Genomic DNA, 25,533 nt, shown 5'->3' on the forward strand with positions numbered 1-25,533 from the left:
GCAGAGACTGAGCTTCATTACTTGGTCTCCAGTTGTGCCTGATAATGACAGGGTCAGTTTCATTGAAATATTTGGACTGGAAATGTCTCTGTGTAAAGTTGTCATCATGCTGTGTAAAGATTATTTATATTTGATCGCGCATGTATTATTATCTAAGGAAATTTGGGGACCATCTTTTCATGGACTTTATAAAAATATTGGGTGTTTGTGTTTGATTGTCAAAATAATATTTCACAAAGAGAAAATATCCAGTCATACATTCTGATCATAGTAGTTGTAATGGTATTCATTTTACAATATAAAGTTTTTCTCAATTCATCTTTGTAGATTTAAGCCAAAAACCACAAAAATATGCATTTCACATGACAGACAAACAAACCTAGGTTAACAAGTTTATCCTGTGTTTGCTTTAGATTAACAACAAAATACATGAAGTACTTTTCAAACAATATTTTTCTGGGTCCTTTTCTGTTGCTTTCCTTTGGCAAAAACTTGACTGATTCGTTGACTCTTATTTCACAACTTCCATAAATGTGATTGTTTTTACAAAAATTAACAAACCGAGTTTCCTGGACACAGAACAAATTAAAAGCCTATGTTCTTTCAAACGTATACTAATTTGCTTAGAATTCATTGTGTTGTTTTGCTACACTCACATAAGTTTGGTTTTTTTTCTTGTGTTTTGTTTCACAGAATTGACGATCCAAGTGAAAAAATTCTTCCCCTATACAACTGTGAAATCTGGAAAGCGAAATCTGAGCTCAGCAAGTTTACTCTCGTTTTTTTTAAAGAAAATGACATACTTTGAAGAGAAAGCATCACATTATTTCAGTATTTAAAAAAAATGGATTCTGGCAAGTTGTAAACTGAGCTATCATTTTTAAAAAATCACCATGTTTTCATATAATAAGATATATATGCCTGCATGTATCTACATACGAAATACAGAGAATTAAGAAAATATTGGCAGGATGGATATTTGGGGGTTAGTCTTTACAGACTTCATTGATATCAGCACACACTTTCCTTATCCTGTCTGACTTGTTGACGTATTTTCCCAGATCCAGTCCTAGTACGTTGGATAAACACGCCACTTCTCCGTACTCCATGAATTGGTACAGTGCTGACAAACAATAGAAAGCTGTCAAAAAATCAGAACAATTACATCAACATTAAAAAAAACCCAAAAACTTCATTTTATCTTAATATCTGTATACTATGAGTTTATTACGCGGCATCACCCTTGTTTCGTCGTATCGCCGTGAGTGCAGTTTCCATAACGTGGCACAAGTCGTTAGACAAGTGTCACTTTATGGGAACTGCATGAAGGGTGAGGTGATACAACGAACGAAGAGAATTCAAGAATTAAGAAAAACAAGTCATTGAAAATGACATAGTCCCCGCTATGATTGGGTTTTAAGGAATTGGCAGTTTATGTTGTCATTTTCAAACCTGGCTAATGTTGTTTGGCCTCATATGGTTGTTTTTGATATCACTACTCTGTTCAAGCATGTCTGAGTTATGGCTTTCGACATGAAAACTGCGCCAACAAAACGGCTGCCAGGCAGCCATATTGGATCGTATCACGACAACAATGAATATGCACATGTATACACTGTATTAATACCAACTTTGAATGAGATCTGTTCAAGCATGTCTGAGTTATGGCTTTGGACATGGAAAATTCGCAAACAAAATGGCTGCCAGGCAGCCATATTAGATCGTATCACGACAACAATGACTATGCACATGTATGTCATAGAACACTGTCCTAATACCAACTTTGAATGAGATCTGTTCAAGCATGTCTGAGTTATGGCTTTGGACAGGGAAAATTCTCAAACAAAATGGCTGCTAGGTGGCCATATTGGATCGTATCATAAAACAAATTGACGCGCATATGTATGCCATAGTATGTTGCCCCTGTACCAAGTTTGAAAAAAATCGGTCAAGGTATCTACAAGAAACGGCTCTGGACGGACGGACAGAAGCACAGACAGACGGAACCCAATCCATAAGTCCCCGCCAGACGACTAATGAAAAGAGCGCAGCTTGCTATGCAGTGGGCTTTGTGTGTCAAGCGACTCAGCTATCACAGTATCAGGTGACAACAATCACGTCCACATTCACTGCTGGCCGTGTCAACCTGCCAGTGACATTATTGAAAAGATCGTCAATTTTCATCAGATTTTGGTGTAACTGTCCATACTAATTATTTCAAAATACAACTTTGGTAGTAAGTTCTCTAAAAGTGTCAGAAAATGCTTCCATATTTCAATGAAACTAGATGGTCGACTGCAATCGTAACTTCTGTAGTACGTTACAGAGTGCTACACTGTAGCATATGCATAGTAGGCATAATGGGTGGCATAACAGTAGCATCAGTGATATCGAAATGTTACGTACGTAAACAGTTTTAATATGAATTTGCAATTTAATGTATGATCGCAAATAGTATCATTTGGGTATGGATATTTTCGTTCCCTGTTTTCAAAGATGTAGGTTTTCATTTTGTGGTCATACGCAATAACATATTCAGCAAATACATTGCACTTATCGTATATGCCGACTCATTCATAGATGATCTTGGTAGGACATTGCATGAACTTAACCACAAGTATCATGGATCCATAATTACAGGAGATTTTAATATTGATGTGGCAAAGTCGTCTAGTAATTCTGAAAAACTGCTAAACACACTATCGTGTTTGCATTTTGAACAAACTATTAGAACTCCTACCCGTGTAACAGATAGATCTGAAACAATAATTGACCACCTCTATACGAATATGAGTTATGTCCACACTGATTCTGGCACTATTCTAGCCGATGTTTCTGACCATGTTCCAATCTTTACCTTTTTCAATAATGTAGATATCTCATTCTCAGACACAGGCAATGCATGCAATCTTGTAAGGGATTTTTCAAAATATGATAAGGATGAATTTGCTAGGGAAATTGAGAGTGAATCCTGGGATGGTGTTCTGAATTGCCAGGATGTTAATGACTCGTATAACTATTTCTGTACACGGTTTCTCGAAGTTGCTTCAAAGTATGCCCCACTGAAATCCATGCGACGGCGGGGTAAAAAGAAAAGAAACGACAAACCCTGGATAACGAACGCAATTAGGAAATCAATAAAGAAGAAACATGCTATGTACAGAAAACTTATCAAAAATAATTTCCGAGAACCAACTCTGAGTCATTTCAAAAGGTACAGAAATATTTTAACGAGTGTTCTAAGAAAAGCTAAAAAGTATTACTATACAAACACTTTTGTGTCTTTGCAGAACAATATGAAAGAAACATGGGGAGTTATCTCTGAACTAATTGGGAAACAGAAATGTAATCAAATCAAAATTCCAAATCAATTGAAGCGTGTGTCTGGGAATGATACTGTGACTCATACTCATTTGCAAGATATGGTGGAAGATTTTAATGATTTCTTTGTTAGTATTGGACCAAATCTTGCTGAGAAAATTAACACTTCACTTTCAACGATACCTGATCATATGTCATATCTCGGTTGTAATGCTTCGAATACCCTTTTCCTACAACCTGTAACTGAAGAGGATGTCAAAACGATGCTCTTATCTCTAGATATTGCCAAGGCAACCGGTTACGACAATATTAGTGTAAAACTCATAAGGGATTCGGCTGATCATATATCGAAACCATTGTGCCACGTTTTGAATTTGTCATTCATAAAAGGTAAATTCCCAAATGCTCTAAAAATAGCACGGGTTGTCCCTATATTTAAAAAGGGAAACACAGAAAACACAGGAAATTATAGACCAATTTCTATTTTGCCTTTACTAAGCAAAATTTTTGAAAAAATGGTTAATAATCAAATTTTAAACTTCTGTGAGAAAAACAACACATTTTACAAACACCAATATGGTTTTCGGAAGCAACATGGCACTAAACTGTCTTTGATCAGCCTCACCCAACATCTTCTTGAAGAAATTGATAAGGGAAATCCAACACTTGGGTTATTCATTGACTTTTCGAAAGCGTTTGACACCATAAATCATGATATTCTAATATCAAAATTAGAATATTATGGAATACGAGGTTTGCCCCTTCAATGGCTAAAAGATTATCTCACTTTCAGGTATCAGTTTGTAGGTATAAATGGTGTTAATTCCTCCAAACGGGCAATTACTTGTGGTGTTCCCCAAGGCTCAATTCTAGGACCTACACTTTTTCTTGTATATATTAATGATATACCACTATCTTCCGATTTATTTGACTTTAGATTGTATGCCGATGATTCAAATTTATTCCATACTTTTACTGATAGAAGTAATATTATTGATATGACATCAATGAGCTATGAATTAACAAATATCACAAATTGGTGTGATGCGAATAAGCTAACGATAAATCTAGCTAAAACGAATTACTTAATTCTGAAAAGCAAAAGGAAAACAGTGGATAACACTGGATCTATGCGCATAAAAGACACAATACTGCAAGAAACTGATACTGCATCATTTGTTGGAGTGTCAATTGATCAGTGTATGTCCTGGAAGCCACAAATAACTGCTGTAAATTCTAAAATAAGCAAACTTACAGGCATATTCCTACATATTCGCAAAGTTGTGCCTCAACATATACTTATCATGCTTTATAACTCCACTGTTCTCCCACACATCACATATGGACTGGAAGTATGGGGGAGTACGTACCCGACTTACCTTAATGAATTATTTATTGTACAAAAACGATTAATTCGTATTATGACTTTTAGCAAATGGAATGTACCTTCAGAACCATTATTTCAAAAGCTCGGTATTCTAAACATTTTTCAACAACACAGCCTACAATTAGCGATGTTTGTCCATGATGTTTTACATAAAAGACTACCAAGCATCTTCCACGATTACTTCACTACAATTAGCCATTCTTATTCAACACGGCAAAGCAGGAGAAGCGATTTGAATATTCCAAGAACAAAACATACAGTACAGTTTTCGCCTAAGCTCTCGCCTCAATTCGCGTTCGCATCGCTTCAGCTTCGCTTTCGCTTCGCCTCAATCTCAAGTTTACGGGAGTTCGCTTCAATTAAACATCGCTTTCACTTCGCTTCCTTTTCGCGTTGAGTTCGCATTCGCATCGCACCCCATTCGCATCGCGTCAACTTTGTTTCTGAATCGCATTGTGTGGAACATGCGCTATTATACCCACATATTTGCATGATAAAGGATTTGAAACGAAAAGTATAGATCATTACGGCTACTAAAATTATGCGGGGTTGTACTTTACTTTTCTGTCTACGGCACGATAACCCTTTTGGTTAAATTTGCGTTAATAAATCAGGGCATGCCTTTTGAGGCGAGCGATCGCTCCGCTCGCCTACCGCTCGCGCAAATTAAAATCCACGAGAGCGATTTTCCACTCGCGTGGGCCTCAAACAACCTGTACAACAGCCTGATGTTATTTTATATCATTTTTCAATATGTGGTTACCATAAAAATCAACGTTTATTCGGTAAAATTACGTGGTGGGAGCGTGGAACACTTCCGTGTTCATAATCGTCGATCTCCAGCTGAAGTCAGCGCTGTCATTCATGACCTATTTATGTATCTGAAATTTGCATTGTACTACCCTTATATGGGAAAAATAGTGACGTATTCGAAGCGGGACATGCATGATGTCATGGCATATCATGAATATTGATCAGCTCAGTATACAGGGAGATTTCAACTTTCGCATCATTGCAAATTGCGCAATTACGATTGATACGATGACTGTTTGGAGTTCTCGTTTTCAGCAATCCATCGATGAGTTTAGTTTTAAATTCCGATCGGCCTAGTTTTGTTAGAACGTGGTTTTGGAGACCATCCTACGTGAATGTCTCCTCCGGAACATGAACAACAACTGCGATTTATAGTTGCTACACAAAGTACATGCCCAGAGTTCCGACAATAGCTTGGCGATGTTTTGGAGTTTTGAAAGAATGACAATAAAATATTATACGATTGATTATTTTACAAAATAAAAATAAAACTAATCTGTCGATATTTCTCGTGCAGTTTTCAGAGAAATTCCCGGGCTTTTATTTCATAATCTCCGACACGCAGTTTCATTGTTTTTGTCCGATGATCTATTCAACTGCCGACCACGTCTGTTTTACCGCCATGACTTTATCGACTGCTGTAACATATAAAATATTTGCTCGAATTTTCGCCTTGTCGTGATTTCTAAAACAAAGTAGGTCTGCTGCTCAGACGTGAACGGATCTCGCTACTTTAGTCGGCGACACCGGTCGTCCGTGTGCAGGTACTAGGTGGGGTTACGTGTTATTGTCACGGCACCGGCCGACCAACCCTAACGGGGACGATTTGGTAATTGGGGACAATATAACGCACCCCCCCCCCCTAATAAATCCATGCATAGAACCTATCTCAGAATTTTGAGTTTTAGGTTTGTAATGTGCGTAACAGACAGAATTCACGACGTACAGCAGTGAAAACAGATATGCAAATACTTTCACACCTTTCACAGTATCGCTTCACCTTCATTGTTGTTTGACGTGAAGCGACCTTCATTGTTTTTTGATGCGATGCGAACAAGAAGCGAAAGCGAAGCGAAATGACTGCGATGCGAATGCCGTCATGAAGCGATTCTAAGTTACGAAGCGAATTGATTGAAGCGATAATGAGGCGATGCGACTACGAAGGCGAAGCGAAGCGAACGCGAAAAATGCGACAGCTTAGGCGAAAACTGTACTGTAGGTCGGGCCAATTCAGCATAAAATATGCAGGTGCGAAACTATGGAATAAAATACCAGTGCATATTAGGACTATACAATGCAGGTCAGAGTTTAAGCGGGAATTTAAAAAATGTCTACAGTCTGGTTGTTTCGGGATCTAGAGCTCATGTTTAATTTATTTTGTAATTTCAGTGTATTTCCATGTATCATCTACCACGTTAAATAGTCTTGATTGAAACAGGGCAAAATTAAATGATAAGTGTCATATGTTTTGTGAGGGGAGGACTCGATTAGTTGTGTAACAACTACTTCCACACCCTTTTCCCGAATAACACGTTTATGTATATACATAAGGATATTTAGTTCTGTTCTGTATCACATTTTTTTTTTTTTTTTTTTTTTTTGTACGTGGGAATAAATTATTATTATTATTATTATTATTATTATATGCTTGAGGAGCCGGGAGTGACTTACCTGGCCCTTCATCCAAATCACCATTTAAACATTGTAACAGTGCACTACCAAATTCTATTGCTGTGTCTTCATATACCTGTTGTACACAAAACATGTACATATGAGTTATGAAGTAAAAGTAAATTGCTGGTTTTGGGTTTGCCATCTGGTTAGCCTTATGTATATGTATATGTATACATATTATCAATTTGAAAGTGAACAGACTTCTTTATCACAACATTACACTGTCTTTCCATCACACCTACTCCCTAGTAGACAGAATGACCATGGTTATCTGGATATCTCTTGAATCAGTAGCATATTATTTGGGTTACTAGTGAAATCTCTATATCTATGAGCTACTGTAGACATTCAGGGACTGTTGACAGAGAAAGACAATTACAACAATGTGAAAACTCAATGTGTTCTATTTGAAAGGTAAAGTAGGAACTTAGTGACAATGTTCATTTCACCAGTATTGTTGTCTTTGAACTTACAGCCTACACGTAACAAATGACACAAAGCCAAGTTACCTACTTATAGTAACTGACATACAGTGACAGAAATTGTCAATGGTGGGCAACACCTGTGGTAAGTTTTCGGAAAACTTGTACATGTATTAATTCAATACTCCATATTTTGTACAAACTTCAAACAAAAGGCTTATCATCAATAATATATCTAGTACTGAAAATTTCTACTCGCAGAGTCACAAAGTTTCTTGGAAGCAAATCCCAAATTTTCACTGACGTCTCCTCAGCATCATCAGGGGTGTATATATGTTAGAACGTGAACATCCAGTCTGGATAGGTATGTTACACAAATTGTGTATAAGTACAAGTACAAATTCAAATGCGAGTGAACCAGACGTCTATGATTTGTGAAACTTTTCTTGTAGATTCCAACAGTAAAGAATTAAAAGATACATAATCATAGCAATGATCACAAATTATTCAACTATCATTTGGGACAACCTCATGAATAATCAATTAGTAAAACATAGGTGGGCTCGATCAAGTTTAACAAAAGTTCTCAATAGAAGCCGCATGGTGACGTCACGTTCTATCAATGCTCATTTTAAAAATAGATTTCCTAACATAAGCCGCAGCTTTTATTAGGAATTTTACAGTACTAGGGGTGGGAATTGCTTCCAAGAATTTGTTTGACTCTGTGAGTAGAAATTCCCATTACTAAGTATGAACCCAGAGTCCATGAATATTCATTCTCTTGCAGCACTAATATAGACATACCTTATATTGTGACATGTTTAACATACATGCTGCGGCCGTCTCACATAACGTCACATAACCACTCAATAGATTATTGACTAGGAATCGATTGGCAATTCTTGAGTTACATGTATTACTTTTATCTAACTGCCACTCTATCCCACACGTTAACCAATCAAAACCTTCACGGATTTGACATACATTACACAACTGAAAGAAGAAAAAAAAAGAATTCAATGATAAATTTCAAACTACAGTTTCTCTTCCAGGGGGAGTAAAGATGGATACAATGTCAATTTGAATCATATGTAGGCATAATAAGTCATGAGCGCTCACATGATTACTCATCAGATTTCAGAAACAATCACTACTATGATTGTTCAGATGATGTTAAGAAGGCCAAGTAAACAATGTTGGTATATGCATTAATAGCCTACTCATAACTCCATGTACATAAGTGGGTTGTCGGTGACCGAGTGGTTAAACCACTTGCCTCTTACCACTGCGGTCTGGTTCGAACCCCATTCAAGGTTCAATTCAATTTATCACACTGTAAGTAAGAGGTATCGTTCAGTTTGACTCTACCGAACAACGCAGGTTTTCCCCGGGTACTCCGGTTTCCTCCTGCATTAACACTGAACCCATGAGGGATGGCCCTCACTGGACTTCTTGGGAGGCAAGTGTTTATATGCTTAAAGAACTATCCAGTATAAATAAAGATTATTATTATTAGTAGTAGTAGTATTATATAAGATTTATGAAGACAGAGTGACACAACATACCTTACAGTCTTGGGTGAATACAGTGACATTTTTAGTGTTTCGCAATTGTCAGTTTTCAAATAAATATGCTACATATTAACTTTGTATGGACTACCTCACACTGTCACACAATAAATGCAGAAATTGACTTGTTTTGAGTTGATTTAGCTGTCAATGTGTGACATTATTTCAATGACCCCATCTCTGAAATATCTACACCATTCTTTTCTAATGATGATCTTTCTTATTTTTATATATAATTCATAAAGTTGGTACTTACAAACTTGGTAATTGATAGCAGTAATTCCTCTGGATATGAGTCAATATTTAAACTGACATGATTGATCCATTTAATTAAAGTCTCTCCAACCACCAAAAACTCCAACAGATCTCTATCTAAGGCTGCTGCTTGAAGTAAGTCAGTCAAATACACTAGATCTAACTGTTTCAACTCCTGGGACATCAGAATTTTACCTGTAATCACACAAAGTTGAATGTTTTAATACAATATAAATTTGATGTAATTTATGTCACATCATGTCATGTCATGTCATGTCATGTCATGTCATGTGATATCATATCATGTCACGTCATAAGATGTCATGTCAAGTGAGGTGATGTGTAAGTTGCATGACGTGATGAAAATAAAGAGCACCAAGTACCCTATAAGTAATATCCATTGATATACTACAAATAATGTGATATTAATCATAAATAAGATCTCTCTGAATATTGGATACATGATTACTTTGGTATCTAACCCTATCAGCATCCAGAATAATGTACAATATGTCACCAGCTTATTTTAGCTGAATGAAGAAAACCTTTGGAAGAATAAATAATTATATTGGCATAAGATTATTTTGGGGAAAAAAGATTAAAAAATGGCAATTTTGAACTCATATTTCAAGACCAGACAGTCAATACTTACTGATAACAGATCTACAATGTGTGCCTGGTTTGGTAGCTTTATACTTAGACTCTTCCAATAAATAATTATTGAGTTCCTGAAGTGATCCCATCTCGTCATCTGACAAGAAATCTACTGGCAAGCTACTCTTTAACCTAGAAAATCTACTTTCAACCTGAAAATGGAATAAATAGAAAACGAAAGTCATATAACATGTTAAAATATATGGTAAGTTGTATATTATTCAGATTCAGATTCAGATACTTTATTAATATATAATATGAAAACACTGGAATATTCATGAGCGTTCCTAAAATCAAACTAACAAAGAGGACTAAAGGATGGATAAAAACCAACAACATATATGTAAAAGTGAAAATCAGGACTCATTTAAAAATAATCGAATCGCAGAAGGGTAAAAGCTTTTCCTAAAACTTTCAGAGCATGTTTTTACACTTTAGACAGCGCTGACCAGAGCATAAAAAGATTAAAAAGACCATGACTTGAATCATGTGTATTGGATGTTGCACAGCCTTGCAGATAGTCGAGTCGTCGAGCAATATATGGAGTCAAGTGAAGGCAGATTGATGCCAATGATTCTTTCTGCAGTGCAGATGACTTTCTTGAGTGAAGTTAACTCCTCCAGTGTAATGTTCCCAAACCAGATGATAACAGAGTTAGCCTAAGTTAAAATACTAACTAATAATACTACTAATAGGTATATGTCATATACTCATGTTAAAACTAGACAAAGCATCAGGAATGATCTTACTATTCCAATGGCCAAGCATTGGTCCAAGCATAGGCCAAGACACTATTTTTATTAGGCGTGCAGGATTCAAAACGTTTGAACAATAGATATCAGGAATATTCACTGCAGGTCGGAATTTTAATGAAAATACAAACAATATTTGCAATCCTCTAGTTTTATTTGTCACCAATAGACGACAGCTTGTCTCTTTCTTTGCCACGGTATTTCCTTTCAATGTCATTACAATCTTTCAAAGTTATCAATAGTTAGAGACCCACATATATTATTTAATGCAGACATACATGTGTAAAATGTAGCTGGAGCGAGCCTACCTGTAGACGTGTATGACTAAATGGTACAACACTATTTCCACTATCCTAACTGACATTTTGATTGTTTGAATTTTCGCTCCGGCCCACACGTCTACAATGATAGCTGTGTCACACTGGTCTCAAATGGTATTCCTGTATAGACTGTTATTGGTCGAATACAAATACATACCGTACTATCATAAATTTTGCCATCAGCTCACATGATGAATACACAATTAGGTGTCACCATGGATATGCGACCTCACTCTAATTACATACGTTGTCTTCTATTTAAGTATACACTAATATTTTGCACACATTGTGTGTGGTGGGGCGTGACTTCTAGACCAGTGTGACACAGCTATCATTGTAGACTTGTTTTCAAAAAATCAAAATGTCAGTTAGGATAGCGGAAATGGTGCTGTAGCGTTTAGTCCTACATATCTACAGGTAGGCTAAGCTGGAACTATAAACTTTAAGGCATTTACAGAAATTATGAGTGAGTGTAATACAGCAGTTGATGAACTTATCACTGAAAAAATAATCAGATAACTTACATCTATATCTTCAAAAAGTACTAACACTGCTTTATCTATATTGGTTCTCTTAAAACCTGAAGCTTCGTTTTGTAGTGCAGCAAATCCTCTCTCCCCTATGTACTGTGCTGCAATTGCTGCGGCTTCAGCCCTAGCTGCAGACCTATCATACACGTCATAGCCATCAGCTGGCATATTAGGAGGTGGTCTGTTTCCTCCAGCCTCCTTGTTCTCTCCTACACCTGGCTGTTGAGGTATTGGTTCTCCTCCCACTGGACTCATTTGCATGGCATCTAGCATTGGTTTGAACATCTGTCCAAGTGGACTGTAGTGGGAGAGACCAAGATTATACAGATTCTAGTATATGATGTACATGCAGTGCTTAATCTACAGCTATTTTGTAGTTTCTATGCTGTCATTATAGCATTATGGTTTACATTTGGTGTGGACCTTAATATCAGTTTTCATTATGTTTGTGCCATCAGAAAAATATGGTATAATGAATGTGGAAGGGGTCTGTGTGTCCAATATTTTTCATGTCTGAAAGAAGGCAAATAACACTTGAAATCGTATAGTAGTTATTGTTAAACTTACGTGTCGATGACTTCTTTTGGCAAGGATGTTATATGTGAAGGGATAGACTGACCAGTCAAGAACTGGGCCACTTCATTACTAAATGTATTACAGTTATGTTCCAATAAATTATATTTATCTGGGCTGTGGACAGAAAATAACAGGATATTCAGAAATATTTAGTCACAAAAATAGATCTACAAACATGTGATAGTCATTACAGAGATCACCCTCCAAATAGAGATGGTGAATGGATGGATGGTGTATCATAGTGTAAGTCTACTGTGGTTGTTAACTCATTGCACTGCTAGAGCTATAAATCACAGCCTGTACTCCATGTACTGCTCTCCTTGCACGTATTATAGCTAAACCATGGTGTTCAACAGTAAACTATATACATATATTACTCTGGTAATTGCACCTTAGACACATACAACAGTGATAAGCTATTGAAGGGATGTTGGTTTAATTATATAGTCTCAGTAGGGAGGCATCTCTGAAAACTAGGTTATTTAGAGTTCCATGAACTTCAAGTACTGTTTTGGTACTTCCAATGTTTACAGTCTTGAACACAGGGTCATTAGAATAACACAACCGAGGAACGCTAGCTGTTACCCACTTGTGTAAACTGTAATCTATCACACTGAAGAACAATAGATTTAGTTTGTCCCTATCTTAGTAAACCGAAGGCTGGATAACCAGTGTTGTATACCAGCAAGTTGAGATTGTTGTTCACTTTCACTCACTACACAAGAGCACTTTTAGTGCTGAACACAGCAGGATTGTGATTGAAGAGACTTTTGTTTACATTTTTTAATTCAGCTTTTGAAACTTCCCTCAATAATCATCAGCAGTGTTCAGCAGTAAAAGTGCTGTTATCTGTAAAATAACAACCTAAATTTGCTAACCGATCAACTTTGACCATAAGTGTATATCTTACATATAGTATTCTGGCAAACACAGCCAGTTTTAGCTGTAGCTTTAACACTGAATATACAATGTAGCTGTCCCATGGTAACTGTTCGGTTGTATACTCAAAAGTTATTTTACCTCGACTTAAGTGAAGAATTAATTCAAAACATTTATGCGAGAATAAATATTCATTGATATTGTAGTAGTACTAGTATACCGCTGACGAGATGCTGACGAGATGTCGGTGAAAATTTGGTATTCGCATCCACGAAATGTTTTGACTGTGTGAGTAGAAATTCATTACTAAAACATTTATGATCCTCTCAATTTTTTGTAAGGACAATATATATTATAACTTTTTCACCCTGACACTACAGTCTAATGTGTTGTTGACTCATTTCAGTGTTAGCCTTGTAAATCACAGCTGTACTGTGGTATGACATTACATGGGGAAAGGTCATCAACATTTGGACTTACTGACGAATACATAATTGAAATTCCATCACACTATCACATGTGAGTCAGTCAATCTGTATGTATGGAGATCAGATCAATAGGTCTGACATCATAAATCTTTCAAACTTATTCAATTTTACTCATTCCATTATACTTTGAGTAAATTATATTTAAACTTGAATGAAAAATAAATAAATAACCCGTAATGGAGTTGAACACTAATGCTGACCATAATAATGGAAAACACAGAGGTCTGAGATAATAATATGTAGCATACTCTTCATAATGGCAAATTAACTCTCCCTCTTCTTCCATGACTGGTCACATTCAACATGATAAAGATTTTGCCAGTGGAATTTCTTGAAATAGAATTTATATCAATTTCAACACGTTTGAGTTTATAAGCATTTTTACTGAAGTGAAAATACTTACAAAAAAATCATTTAAACTCTTCTAGTTTAGTTAATATCAATACGTGCTTTCTATGACATTACAATTTGTATTCTGGCAATCTTAGAACTTTTGATTATGTAGTAGGGAGTTCCTTTACATAACAAACTTTTTACACATTTTTTTAGCTTTTCGCAATGTACTGAGTCGCAAACAAGGACTTGCCATATGTTGTTTCAATTTGTATTTTCAAGTAGGAAGTCATAATAAAATTGTTTTCTACATCAAAAATCCAAAATAAATACCTAATCCTCATCCATATGGCCACTTTAATCTACAGAAAAAAATTAAATCCTAAAAAATATATTTATTAAACTTGAAGCTTGTGTTTCTATTGAGTAATTCATATACCATCATTCTTTCCACAACTACTTTTTCTAAGTTACAGCTATTGCATTTTTCAAATTTGTGGGAATATTAAGCAAACATTATCAGCATGATATTGATTTCTGTTTACATCATTTTCAGATCATAGTTTCAAATTTGTATCTTTAACAAACTATAACTTACATTGCTGATACTTTTTGTGCATGAAAACAACAGATGTGAATAAATGATATTTGTGAGTAGTTTATATTAAGTACTGAAAGTGGTTATCAAAATGGCAATTGTATACACCCTTGAATTGTTTCAAAACTTATCACAATATAGTCTGTGCATTGACAATAAATAATTTAAGTACTGACATGGAGTCCACTCCAGCATTTGTGATCCAAACAAAATTTGTGAAAAAAAAATTCCTTAAAAGATTGTCAAAGGTCATTACTATATTTCTTCAACTTTAAAATAAGGAACTTAAGGTAAAAGGCTGAATTTCATTGACTCAAAAAATATCAGTTGTAAAAGTTTGTCTTTAACTGAAAGTAACTTTAAGTTTGTATTTATTGATGCCAAGTATTAATCATAGAATGTTTGTCTATCTCACCTGAATGTTTCACTTCTAAGAGCTGCTAAATAGTCCAGGAATAGTGTATAGTTGACTTGGGTTAAACCAAGGTCGTGCACTTCATCTGGTTGTCCCAATATGGTGCCTCCCTACAAAACAACATACATGTAAATACATACCAATGCAGTCAACTCAATAAATGATTCATACAAAACTACTTCAATATACAAATTGTAAATAAAATACAGTATTCTTCTCTTCATACTTTCCACAAATACAATCATATCATGTCTCAGAAAAATTAATAAGTTTATTTGGTTGGCAGATCTTACAAAGAAATTCTATTTTTATAATTATACAATTGACAACTTCAAAATATTATTTGCACTATAAGACCCTTGGATAAATTATTATTATGTATAAGTTAGTCTTGTATTTGCCTTTAAATTAAACATCAAAATTCATGTCAACACAACTATAATTAAAAGGACCAGAAATTCCAGAAATAATTTGGTCATTAGAAGACTTCAACTTGAATGTCATCTTGTGAAAAGATATCCCTAAAAATAGAATTTGTGGAGACTTGGAGACCGGTTTTCAGCTAGGGGGGGGGGTGTTAATTCTGGTAATTTAAGATTATCATGCATATTAATAATTTCAAAATTATGGCTTATGAATTGTAATTTACATCATATTTGTAAAACACTTTCAACACCGTCTTCAGTATACATTTAAGCAAATAAAAAATGAAAAAAAAAATAAAAAAATAAAAACCTGCCTTCTTTGTTTGTCAGGATCATAACTTTGTATATGTATGTCTAAACTATACACCTTACACAATCTAAAATTTGGTGTTATTTGTTATAAAGTCCAACATGAAACATAATATTTTTTTAATCTTAATACCAAATACTTCATTTATAGAACTAATAAAACTCATGAATGTAATATTGTATTCATTTTGATTTGTGCATTGCTGTGAATATAAAATTACACTGAAGTCTTATTTTCAAGATATAATATATCTTATTTTTGTATGATTGATTTTGATACATGATAATTTCTGGTTGTACCCAAAACTTTTTGCCAAAGAATTATTTAATAATATGTGAAAATATGATGATACAGATCTCTCAGTCCATATAGAGAATTCGACATGACATTTTTCAGTAAGTAGAATACCATACTACCATCTAAAGTAAGTAATTCTCCATATATGAGTAAAAAAAAAAATATGGCTGGTTTGAATAACCCCAAAATATGGACTCCTGTCATATACATGTACCACTCATCTTTCAAAGTGGATTTAGCAAAACACAATGACAAGAAAGCAGTCAGTCTGATGTCTAGAAATTAATACTGATGGCCGCAGAGGAAACCCTTGAAACAATACAGACATCTGTTGTGGTTGTACAAGTGAAGGCTAAACTTCCAATAAAATGCCCTGCCACACTATTCCAGTATCATCAGAGCATGCACATTTGTTTTTTAGTCAGTGATCCATAAATCAATCAGTGCTTTGCTAAGGATGTCATTACGTCTCAAAGTTTATCTTTTCATCCTTAAAATGTTATTGACTTGCTTCACAATATTGCAGAGTAGGAGGTCACTACACAGTGATCAGCCTTTGGGGGCCTCTTTGGGTTTACTACATTTTCTATATGAAATGATTTTGTTTTATTGCATGTATGACATCAAAGACATCAATCTAAGATATATTCATTTTAAATGGGAAAAATTCATAAATTTAAACACTACAGTACTACATAACATTGCATCTACTTGTACCCTTCTGAGTTCTATATTTTTCTGACATTTGGTAATATTACATTTTGGTATTCACTGTCAATGAAAAACAGAAGGATATACATTACAATGAACAAACATTGTTTAATATCACATGGTCATGTTATTTTCTCATTTTTGTAATAATTTGTGGTAATTTTTCAAATATGAAAATACTAGTATAGCTGATCTTGACATGTTTTGTAAAGTAAACATCCCTACTTCTGTCCCATTTTGACATCACTCTACCTTATACTTATCAGATATCAACATCAAAACAGTAGTTTTATATGGCAGACATTTCATCAGATTTCTGGTTTTCACCCTATTTGTTCATGGGAACATATTACTGAATAACACTTAAAGACAAAGTGAAATTAAGAGTTGATTGTTTTCAAGTGTTTTCCTTGGCAATGTGTCTGCGTGTATGTGCGTCTGTGTGCCTGTATGTCTGTGTTCTTTATGTATTGCATGTGTACATGCATGCATGTGTGTGTATGTGCGTGCGTGCATGCGTGTATATGTATATGTATGAATGGGTAGGTATGGATAATGTATGTATGTATGTATGTATGTATGTACGTACGTACGTACGTACATACGTACGTACGTACGTACGTATGTACGCACGCACTCATGCATACATACATACATACATACATACATACATACATACATACATACATACATACATACATACATACATACATACATACATACATACATACATACATACATACATACATACATACATACATTATATATATAGTTATACATACATGTATATACATGTATACATATGCATGTATGTATAATTATTTTCTCTATCTTATGTCCAATAACTCTGATGTTAACACATACTATACACAAATATTTTAATGAGGCTTACAGGATGACAGCTTTCAACACCAATACCACCAAAGAAATACTCTCTACCAAATATCACAATACCAGTATGCCATATACCATCAATCTGTTTACCTACATAAAAACACAATTGTAAAATATATAAATAAATGGGGTAATCTATGAACATCTGTATATAAATGTGTGTTCTTTGAAACCTAATCTCTGCTTTGTCACTATGATGACATGTACTTGAAATGCCCTGGTAGTGAATCAGTGATCAATGTAAGATTAGCAGGGAAAATGGCCCCCATCAAAACTGCACACTCATCAGATTGAATGTTTCATTAGCAGGGAAAATGGCCCCCATCAAAACTGCACACTCACCAGAATGGATGTTTGATTGGCAGGGAAGATGGCCCCATCAATACTATACCTATGGTCCCCATCAAAAGTACACACTATATGCACAATGCACTACTCAAAACTGATGTCTGATTGACAGGGAATATGGCCCCCCATCAAAACTGCACACTCAGTCAGATTTGAATGTTTGATTGGCAGCTACGCTATGGCCCAAATCAAAACTACACACTCATCGGATTTGAATGAATGAATGATTGATTGAGAGGGAATATCCCCCCCCCCCCCCATCAAAACTGCACACTCATCAGTAGTGAACACATCTAAACAGTATAAATACTATAATAATCATGGTATGTGAGTATTGCTGTGTAGTTGTTTTGCAACTAACAAAATGAACACACATTATAGACTGTGTTTTCGGATCAATACTGGACACGTAAAATATCTGAGAGTATAATTTTCAAGCTAATATCACTTGTTTAATGAAGTCGCAATTTAGGATAATAGATGTACGGTGAAATTAAATAACGTAATTGGATGTAGGTAAGAAAGGTTTTGTCAAAGTTCGAGTCAAAGTGTATAAGGATGAGGAATAACCTTCATTTCCATGGCAACTACATCTAGAATTATCAATGGTATTATAGTAAAAATTAGGTACACTTTGTTGTTAGTTTGGTTCATATACATGAACGTTGTTTCCGAAGACTTCGAATGACCAATGTTGACTATAGTATCAGATCAAGAGTTGAAGGACTATGTAAATGTATCGCATGATGTAGTCTGGCATGTCTAGAGCAAGATCACACATACATCGCTGAGAATGTTACAATGATTATTATGTATGCAATGTTTTCGGCTAAATTACAATTTACCAACCAGTAAATATAGACAGTTCAATGATTTCGTCGATGGCCTATACACACTTTCTCGACAGACACTCGTAACACGTTTATAGGGTATCCCCATTTCATGGAGGTCGAACGAGAAATTAGAATCTGACACTTTCGATATTCCTACCACCACTGTACCAGAACACTCTTGGATTACTTACCGAGAATACCTTGCGACATAGCTCTCGCCATTCCCCTGCTAATATCATAAATATACAATTTCACTGGATGGAAATCCATGGTGAGGTTGTCACTCGGGACTTTGTCAATGTGAAGTTTTCCCCAAATAACTTTGGCTTTACTAATGATGTCTGCAACTTTCGGGTCGACTGTATTTGCCGTAAAACGTCGTGACTCAGTATTTACGACAATGTCTGCAACTACCCGCTTGCGGGCGCTAAACCGATTTTTTCGTTCAACGTTTTCAAGTGTGCGATGGATGTTTCTCTGGAAAGTGTGCTGTTGCAAAACATCGACAATTTTCAAAACATGCAGCTGACTAGAACATCACAATATCGTTCAGTATTGTTTCAAAGAATTTGGAGCATTTGGAAGTTGCGAGATTATCAATGTCATTATGTTATTTATGTTTATGTACGTGCCTACTGAGTCACTGCTAATGTAATTATAGTTATTGTTATTTGTAACTTGAGCAATCACGCCCTATACTTTATTTCTGTGATTGTATTTTTTGCCTCAGAAAACGTTTAGACTTTGTTGGGTGTTTTTTTCTGATTACAAAAATACTAACTACTTCACTATTAAAGATGCAAAACTTTGTAACGTTAAACTGATAAAATGGCACTTGGTGACTTTGTGATTACCATATGATGTTTAATATCTGTTTCAGATGATTTTTTGTGGTGCATGGTGATGTTATCGTACGGCCGGCCACAAGTGTTGTCTAAAAACAAATTCATCCCTTGTGTCAATTACTGACACTGGAGGCGCGCTCACTGTCGTTTTTGCTGCATCGTACTGAGTCATCTACCTCTGGGATAGAGACAGGGCTAGAGGTTTTTCCTAAAATTCATCATAGTAACTCTCCCGGTTTCCCGTGTTTTCACAATTTCGATAAATTCACTCAACCTGCGGAGATAAGCTGAACAAATAAATGTTGCAGAACACACAATCACACCAACAATGTCAATAGAGATGTGAGTGGCACCTAAAGTCAAAAACTAAAGTTTTAATTGATGAAGTAGAATGGAATCAACGTTAGCAAATGAAATAATAAAGACAATGAAAGGTTACATTATAATCACAATAAAAATATTAATTGAAACTTTCACGTACGGACAAGAAAAGACACGATAAAGAACATGATAGGAAGATTTATATATTGACCTGACCGACTAATTTAACAAAAACAACTTTTTGAAATAATTAGTTTTTGATAAATCTATTTTCATTTGTGTCTTTTATACATACAATGGGTATATACTGCGATCAATGCGGTCTTTCGACTGCCGGTAGACGATCAATACATCCGTAGACAGTAAGATACATCGTGTTGTTCAGGTAGCGTGGCACGGAATGCCGTATTTTACAGACTAATCCATTGGTTGATCTATTTAACCAGGCACTTTAGGTTCATTCTAACAATCGGTAATTTTTTACTTTTACTGTCAGCTCTCTGCTATCAAAGTTAACGTTTAATGTTATAAATACATCCACAAGTTATGAAGTGCTATCAAACCTATTCTATCAAAGTCAACATGTAATGTAACTAAATATCTCCATGAATTATAAAGTGAAGTGTCGGTAGTTGCTTTCCCTAGTGTGCAATCAGATCCACGTCATAGTACAGTTGGTTCTATAATTGGTTTTCCCACTTAAACATCTTCCTAGAAGCGTCAGTGGTATGGGTAAGAGTTCATTCGCCTACACAGGCATTGGTCTTTGGAATAGTCTCCCACTCTCAGTGACACAATGGCATACAAAAAATAATTTTACAAGTCATGTCAATCTTTTTCAGTCTATGGAACAAACTAGAGTTTAAAGAACACAACATCTTAGTCCTTTCTGTAATCATACATGTATATGTATTTTATCATTCAAAGTTGGTTTTCTGTTATGCCTAACGTAATACATTTTTCTGTACTATTGTTGCCATGGTATTTTGAATATCCCTAGGAGGACCACATTAGAACTACTAAGTGCTTTTTTTTTCTTCAAAAAAACACTTTGATGTGTTATCCTTAATTTGTATAAATGTTTGTCTAATAAATTTAAATTCAAAATTCACACACTGTGTTTATCTACACACTGTGTTTATCTAAAGGATGTCATCATATATATTGATTATTTCTTCCATATCTCAGTTGACCTTTTCAGATGTAGATGTATAAATGCATATTTATATAATTCCATCACATCCAGACAAGGATAAAGGGCAAAACCAAAACGTAATAAAATAAACATATGATAGCACTCATATCTCAAAGAAAAATGTGTTGATATATGCCCCATTTCAATATCATCTCCAGGGAAACCCTTGCAAAGAATATATGCTGACTACGATATCCTACTACAAATTTGTATGACTTGTGCTATTTTAAACCGACTGCGTAATATGACAAAAACTTACCAAATGTTCATTTGCATATTAAAATTCAGTTATCCATCTTTAACACATCTTTTAATTTCTTAAAATCTTAAAATTCTTCAAGTTTTTCGTCTAGAATTAAATTTCTATGAACCTTTTTTCAGGACAATAACCAACTACCCTCAATTTTCTTCATCATGGCCGACCACTCCACTTTTTCAAGACAATAACCAACTACCCTCAATTTTCTTCATCATGGCTGACCACTCCACTTATTTCATTCTCGTTCAGCCCTTTCTAGATTTAACAAAATGAAATAAAGGCAAAGATTTGCTGAAATTGGTAACATTTACCCACAAGCTAATTAAATATAACATATGCTGAGTTTTTTAGTGTGTGTGTGTTTGTGTGTGTGTGTGTGTGTGTGTCTGTCTGTCTGTCTGTTTGTTCGTTTGTTTGTTTGTACTTATTGTCATTAAGGCGTAATATCTAAACGATTCTTTGACGTGACATAGTTTGGGACAAATAATCTAAATTCATGTGCTACAAATGGTTTAACCACGCCCCAAGAAATCATAAGTTGTAATGCCATTGACAATGCAATGAAGGAATTATAATATCCACCATATACAAGTTGTCAAACTAGTTTAATTGTCGTTTTGTGGAACTATATTTCTGTGTCATTCTAATAAAAAATGTTTAACTATTCAGCGTGTACCACTTTAAATACAACCCTGTCGTCCTATCGATATCACAAATCTTTATCTTGACATACTTTCTGCCATCAACATCAATGAGTTACATGCTGTTTATGTCAATCACCACACACACGCGGGCGCTGTAATCTAAAATGCCTATCTAAATATACGTCCATGGTTGTTGTTTTAACCACTTTATGTTGATATAAGGCAAGTTAATTGATCAATATAGACATGATAAATGGTTAAGACATTCTAATTTACGTTTCTTTGGTTGTTTTCTTTGCATATCTCCTGTCATACATTCCGCCATTTGGTAGTTTCATTTTTCAACTTCCTGAACAGTTGTTGAGTCAGTCAACATACTACATTACACATATTATTATATTGTAAATGTCCACACTCACTTTTTTCTTCAAATTTTTAAAAAAAATTTTGTGCTGGGAATTGCTCCCAGCAATTTTCTGTAAGGCTACAGACATATACGCACAATTGCACATATTATCATCTTGCAAATTTCCACACTCACTTGCATGTAAAAGAGTGGCACCACCATCTGAGCCAATCATCACTCTACATCATACACATTATCATATTGCAAATTTGGCGTACTCAAAATTTGCATATACAAACTTGCACCATCTGCTGAACTTGTGAAAACTCTACAGGCACAGACATTCATATATGATATCTTGAAATGCCTTGATTGCCATATTAATAAATCAACAAATCATGGCCAAACTGGAAATACTTTGGATATGTAATTAGATATTATTCCCCAATATTTGTCTTTGTTCATCTGAGGTAAATAGGAGTGACCTAAGGGGCCTTGTCACTACAAGTTGCTAGATTAGAATTGGCCAATAGGAGTGACCTAAGGGGCCTTGTCACTACAAGTTGCTAGATTAGAATTGGCCATTGACAAACTCTTAGGCCACGAGTACTTTCCGGCTGAATGAAGAAAAATATTGGGGGGAATATTATACCTCCCTAAGCCTAACCTTTGAAAAATTGGGGAAAATAATAGCGATTTGGAACGTTTTTGACTCGTACTTCGAGCACTGTAAAACCAGTGACATAGACATGGATTGTCGTGACGTAGAATGACCAGGGTATATCATCCATATTTTCTGTTTGAAGACAATAACTTGAGTATGGTATAATCCCAAATATGACTCTCCTTACCCATATTGCACATACAATACATTCCAAATCAGTTTACTCATTCAAAAGAAGACAATGAAAAGTAAAATCAAGTTCCTTCTTTTTTTTATTGCCATTTTGTAAAATACAATTTACAGCAAGAAAATTATCTTTTGAATGCAATAAAGTTTATTAATTATAATTTTTATTCAAGAATGTTGACATTTAATGAGCATTTTATTTACACGAGAGAAACAAACATATACATACAACAATACTACATATCCAAATAATGACAAAAAATAAACTCACATTTGTTTAAAAAGGTACTCTCTGATTGGCCAACTCATATACTCTCTCTGATTGGCCGTCTGAAATGCATGCTATCTAAATAAGGTGGTTCCAGACTGGCTAATTTGATCTGTAATGTAACAGCTTCAAGTAGACAGTCTGTGATTGGCCAATCAAACTCTTACTAAGGCAATCCCCCTGACTGGCCAGTCAACACTACTGGGATCTGATTGGCAAAATTCTAATATCTCAGATACTCTCTTGGTAAATTCAGTTGTTGAACTATTTCTATGATCTACAGACTTGCCATTGCAGCCACAACCCATAAACCTTCAGGTTGACCAATTCTGTTCGTTACATCTCTAATCGGCCAATTGTTTTATGGACAACAAACATCTGACTGGCCACTTCTACAATATACAACAATCCCATTCTCATATTGGGTATTTGTGCTGGTTTCCCTGATACATATTTCTCTTGCCAGTCTCGAACAAAACAACATCATGTGACTTCTAAGTGGCACAATCTGAGTTAGAATACAGCAGAGTTTTTTTTAATCTACACCAAAAAACTATGCCACCCCTCCCCCCCCCCCAAAAAAAAGTACAAACTCAGCTTGTGCCCTTCCTTGTATCAAATGTCAACAAAATCCCTACAAGTTCCTTCCACTCTCTCTCTATCCCTTTAGAAATATGTAACTGAAAAAATGAACATTATCAAGGAGTGCATTCTGTCCCAACTCTCATGGTGATATTTTGTTTTTCCTTTCCGACTCAGTTACAAGACTGCAATGATTATTGCATCACTAATTACTTTGTGAAAACATTACATCAAAACTTCTACTTCAATCACTGTAGGAAAATATTTTGTGCCCTGTCTTTTTCCCAACTATTACACACAAGACTAGATTGAAGGCAATAAGGCAACCATTATAGAACATTGACATGTACAATATCACATCTAACATTTTTTTTCAAAACATTTTTGGCAATTTTTGACAGTTGTCACAGACTATTAACATTTCACTGCATGCAGCATTCAAGATTTTCAACAAGTTGCCGATAGTAAAAATCCAATCGCTATATGATTTCCTACAAGTTGTCAATGGTGATGATTCAATAACTTGTTCAATAGCTATATGGTTTCTGACAAGTTGACAATAGTAATAATTTTTTAATAACTTGTTTCATAGCTATAAGATTTCCTACAAGTTGTCAATAGTAAGAATTCAATAACTCGTTTAATAGCTACCAGAATTTCAACAAGTTGTCGATAGTTAGAGTTCAATAACTTGGTTCATAGCTATAAGATTTCCTACAAGTTGTCAATAGTAAGAATTCAATAACTCGTTTAATAGCTACCAGAATTTCAACAAGTTGTCGATAGTTAGAGTTCAATAACTTGTTTCATAGCTATAAGATTTCCTACAAGTTGTCAATAGTAAGAATTCAATAACTCTTTTAATAGCTACCAGAATTTCAACAAGTTGTCGATAGTTAGAGTTCAATAACTTGTTTCATAGCTATAAGATTTCCTACAAGTTGCTGATAGTAAGATTTCAATATTAGCTATTATCTTATTACAAAGGCTATTTATTTGGGAAGACATTTTGACAGATTTGATGTAAATAGTCTAGTAGTGTGCATGCTCTGCTGTTTTATACAATTTTACAATTCATGTTTGCCTATAAAACCTTGATACTCTCTGTTGTGTAAAGATTTATGTGTTTTTCACGGGTAGAAAATTCCTCAGGATGAATTGATTTAATTAGAGATCACAGACTAGTGATGTCACTTCAGTATGACTACATAAACCAATGATGTCATCATAATGTGGTTACATCTACCGGTACTTGAGATGTCACTTCACTGAGGCTACATTAACAGATGATGTCATCATAATGTGACTACATCAACTTGTGATGTCACTTCACTGTGACTACATAACCAATGACGTCAACATAATGTGGCTACATCAACTTGTGATGTCACTTCACTGTGACTACATATAAAGCAGATGT

At 35.0% G+C, this 25,533-nt stretch overlaps 1 protein-coding gene across 1 annotated transcript; it reads right to left on the reverse strand.

Annotated features, from left to right (window-relative positions):
* Positions 1-19,071, reverse strand: LOC144435827 (uncharacterized). The gene is made up of 10 exons (XM_078124463.1): positions 18,995-19,071; positions 17,621-17,712; positions 14,986-15,095; positions 12,264-12,386; positions 11,691-11,994; positions 10,093-10,246; positions 9,442-9,635; positions 8,422-8,610; positions 7,193-7,268; positions 1-1,141 (listed from the first exon to the last, which is right to left on the reverse strand). The coding sequence occupies exons 1-10, from the start codon at positions 19,023-19,025 to the stop codon at positions 987-989; spliced, it is 1,428 nt and encodes a 475-aa protein (XP_077980589.1). The 5' UTR covers positions 19,026-19,071; the 3' UTR covers positions 1-986.
* Positions 19,072-25,533: the final 6,462 nt, after the last annotated feature.

The sequence above is a fragment of the Glandiceps talaboti genome, chromosome 5 (genome assembly GCF_964340395.1).
Source record: "Glandiceps talaboti chromosome 5, keGlaTala1.1, whole genome shotgun sequence".
NCBI classification, from domain to species: Eukaryota; Metazoa; Hemichordata; class Enteropneusta; family Spengelidae; genus Glandiceps; species Glandiceps talaboti.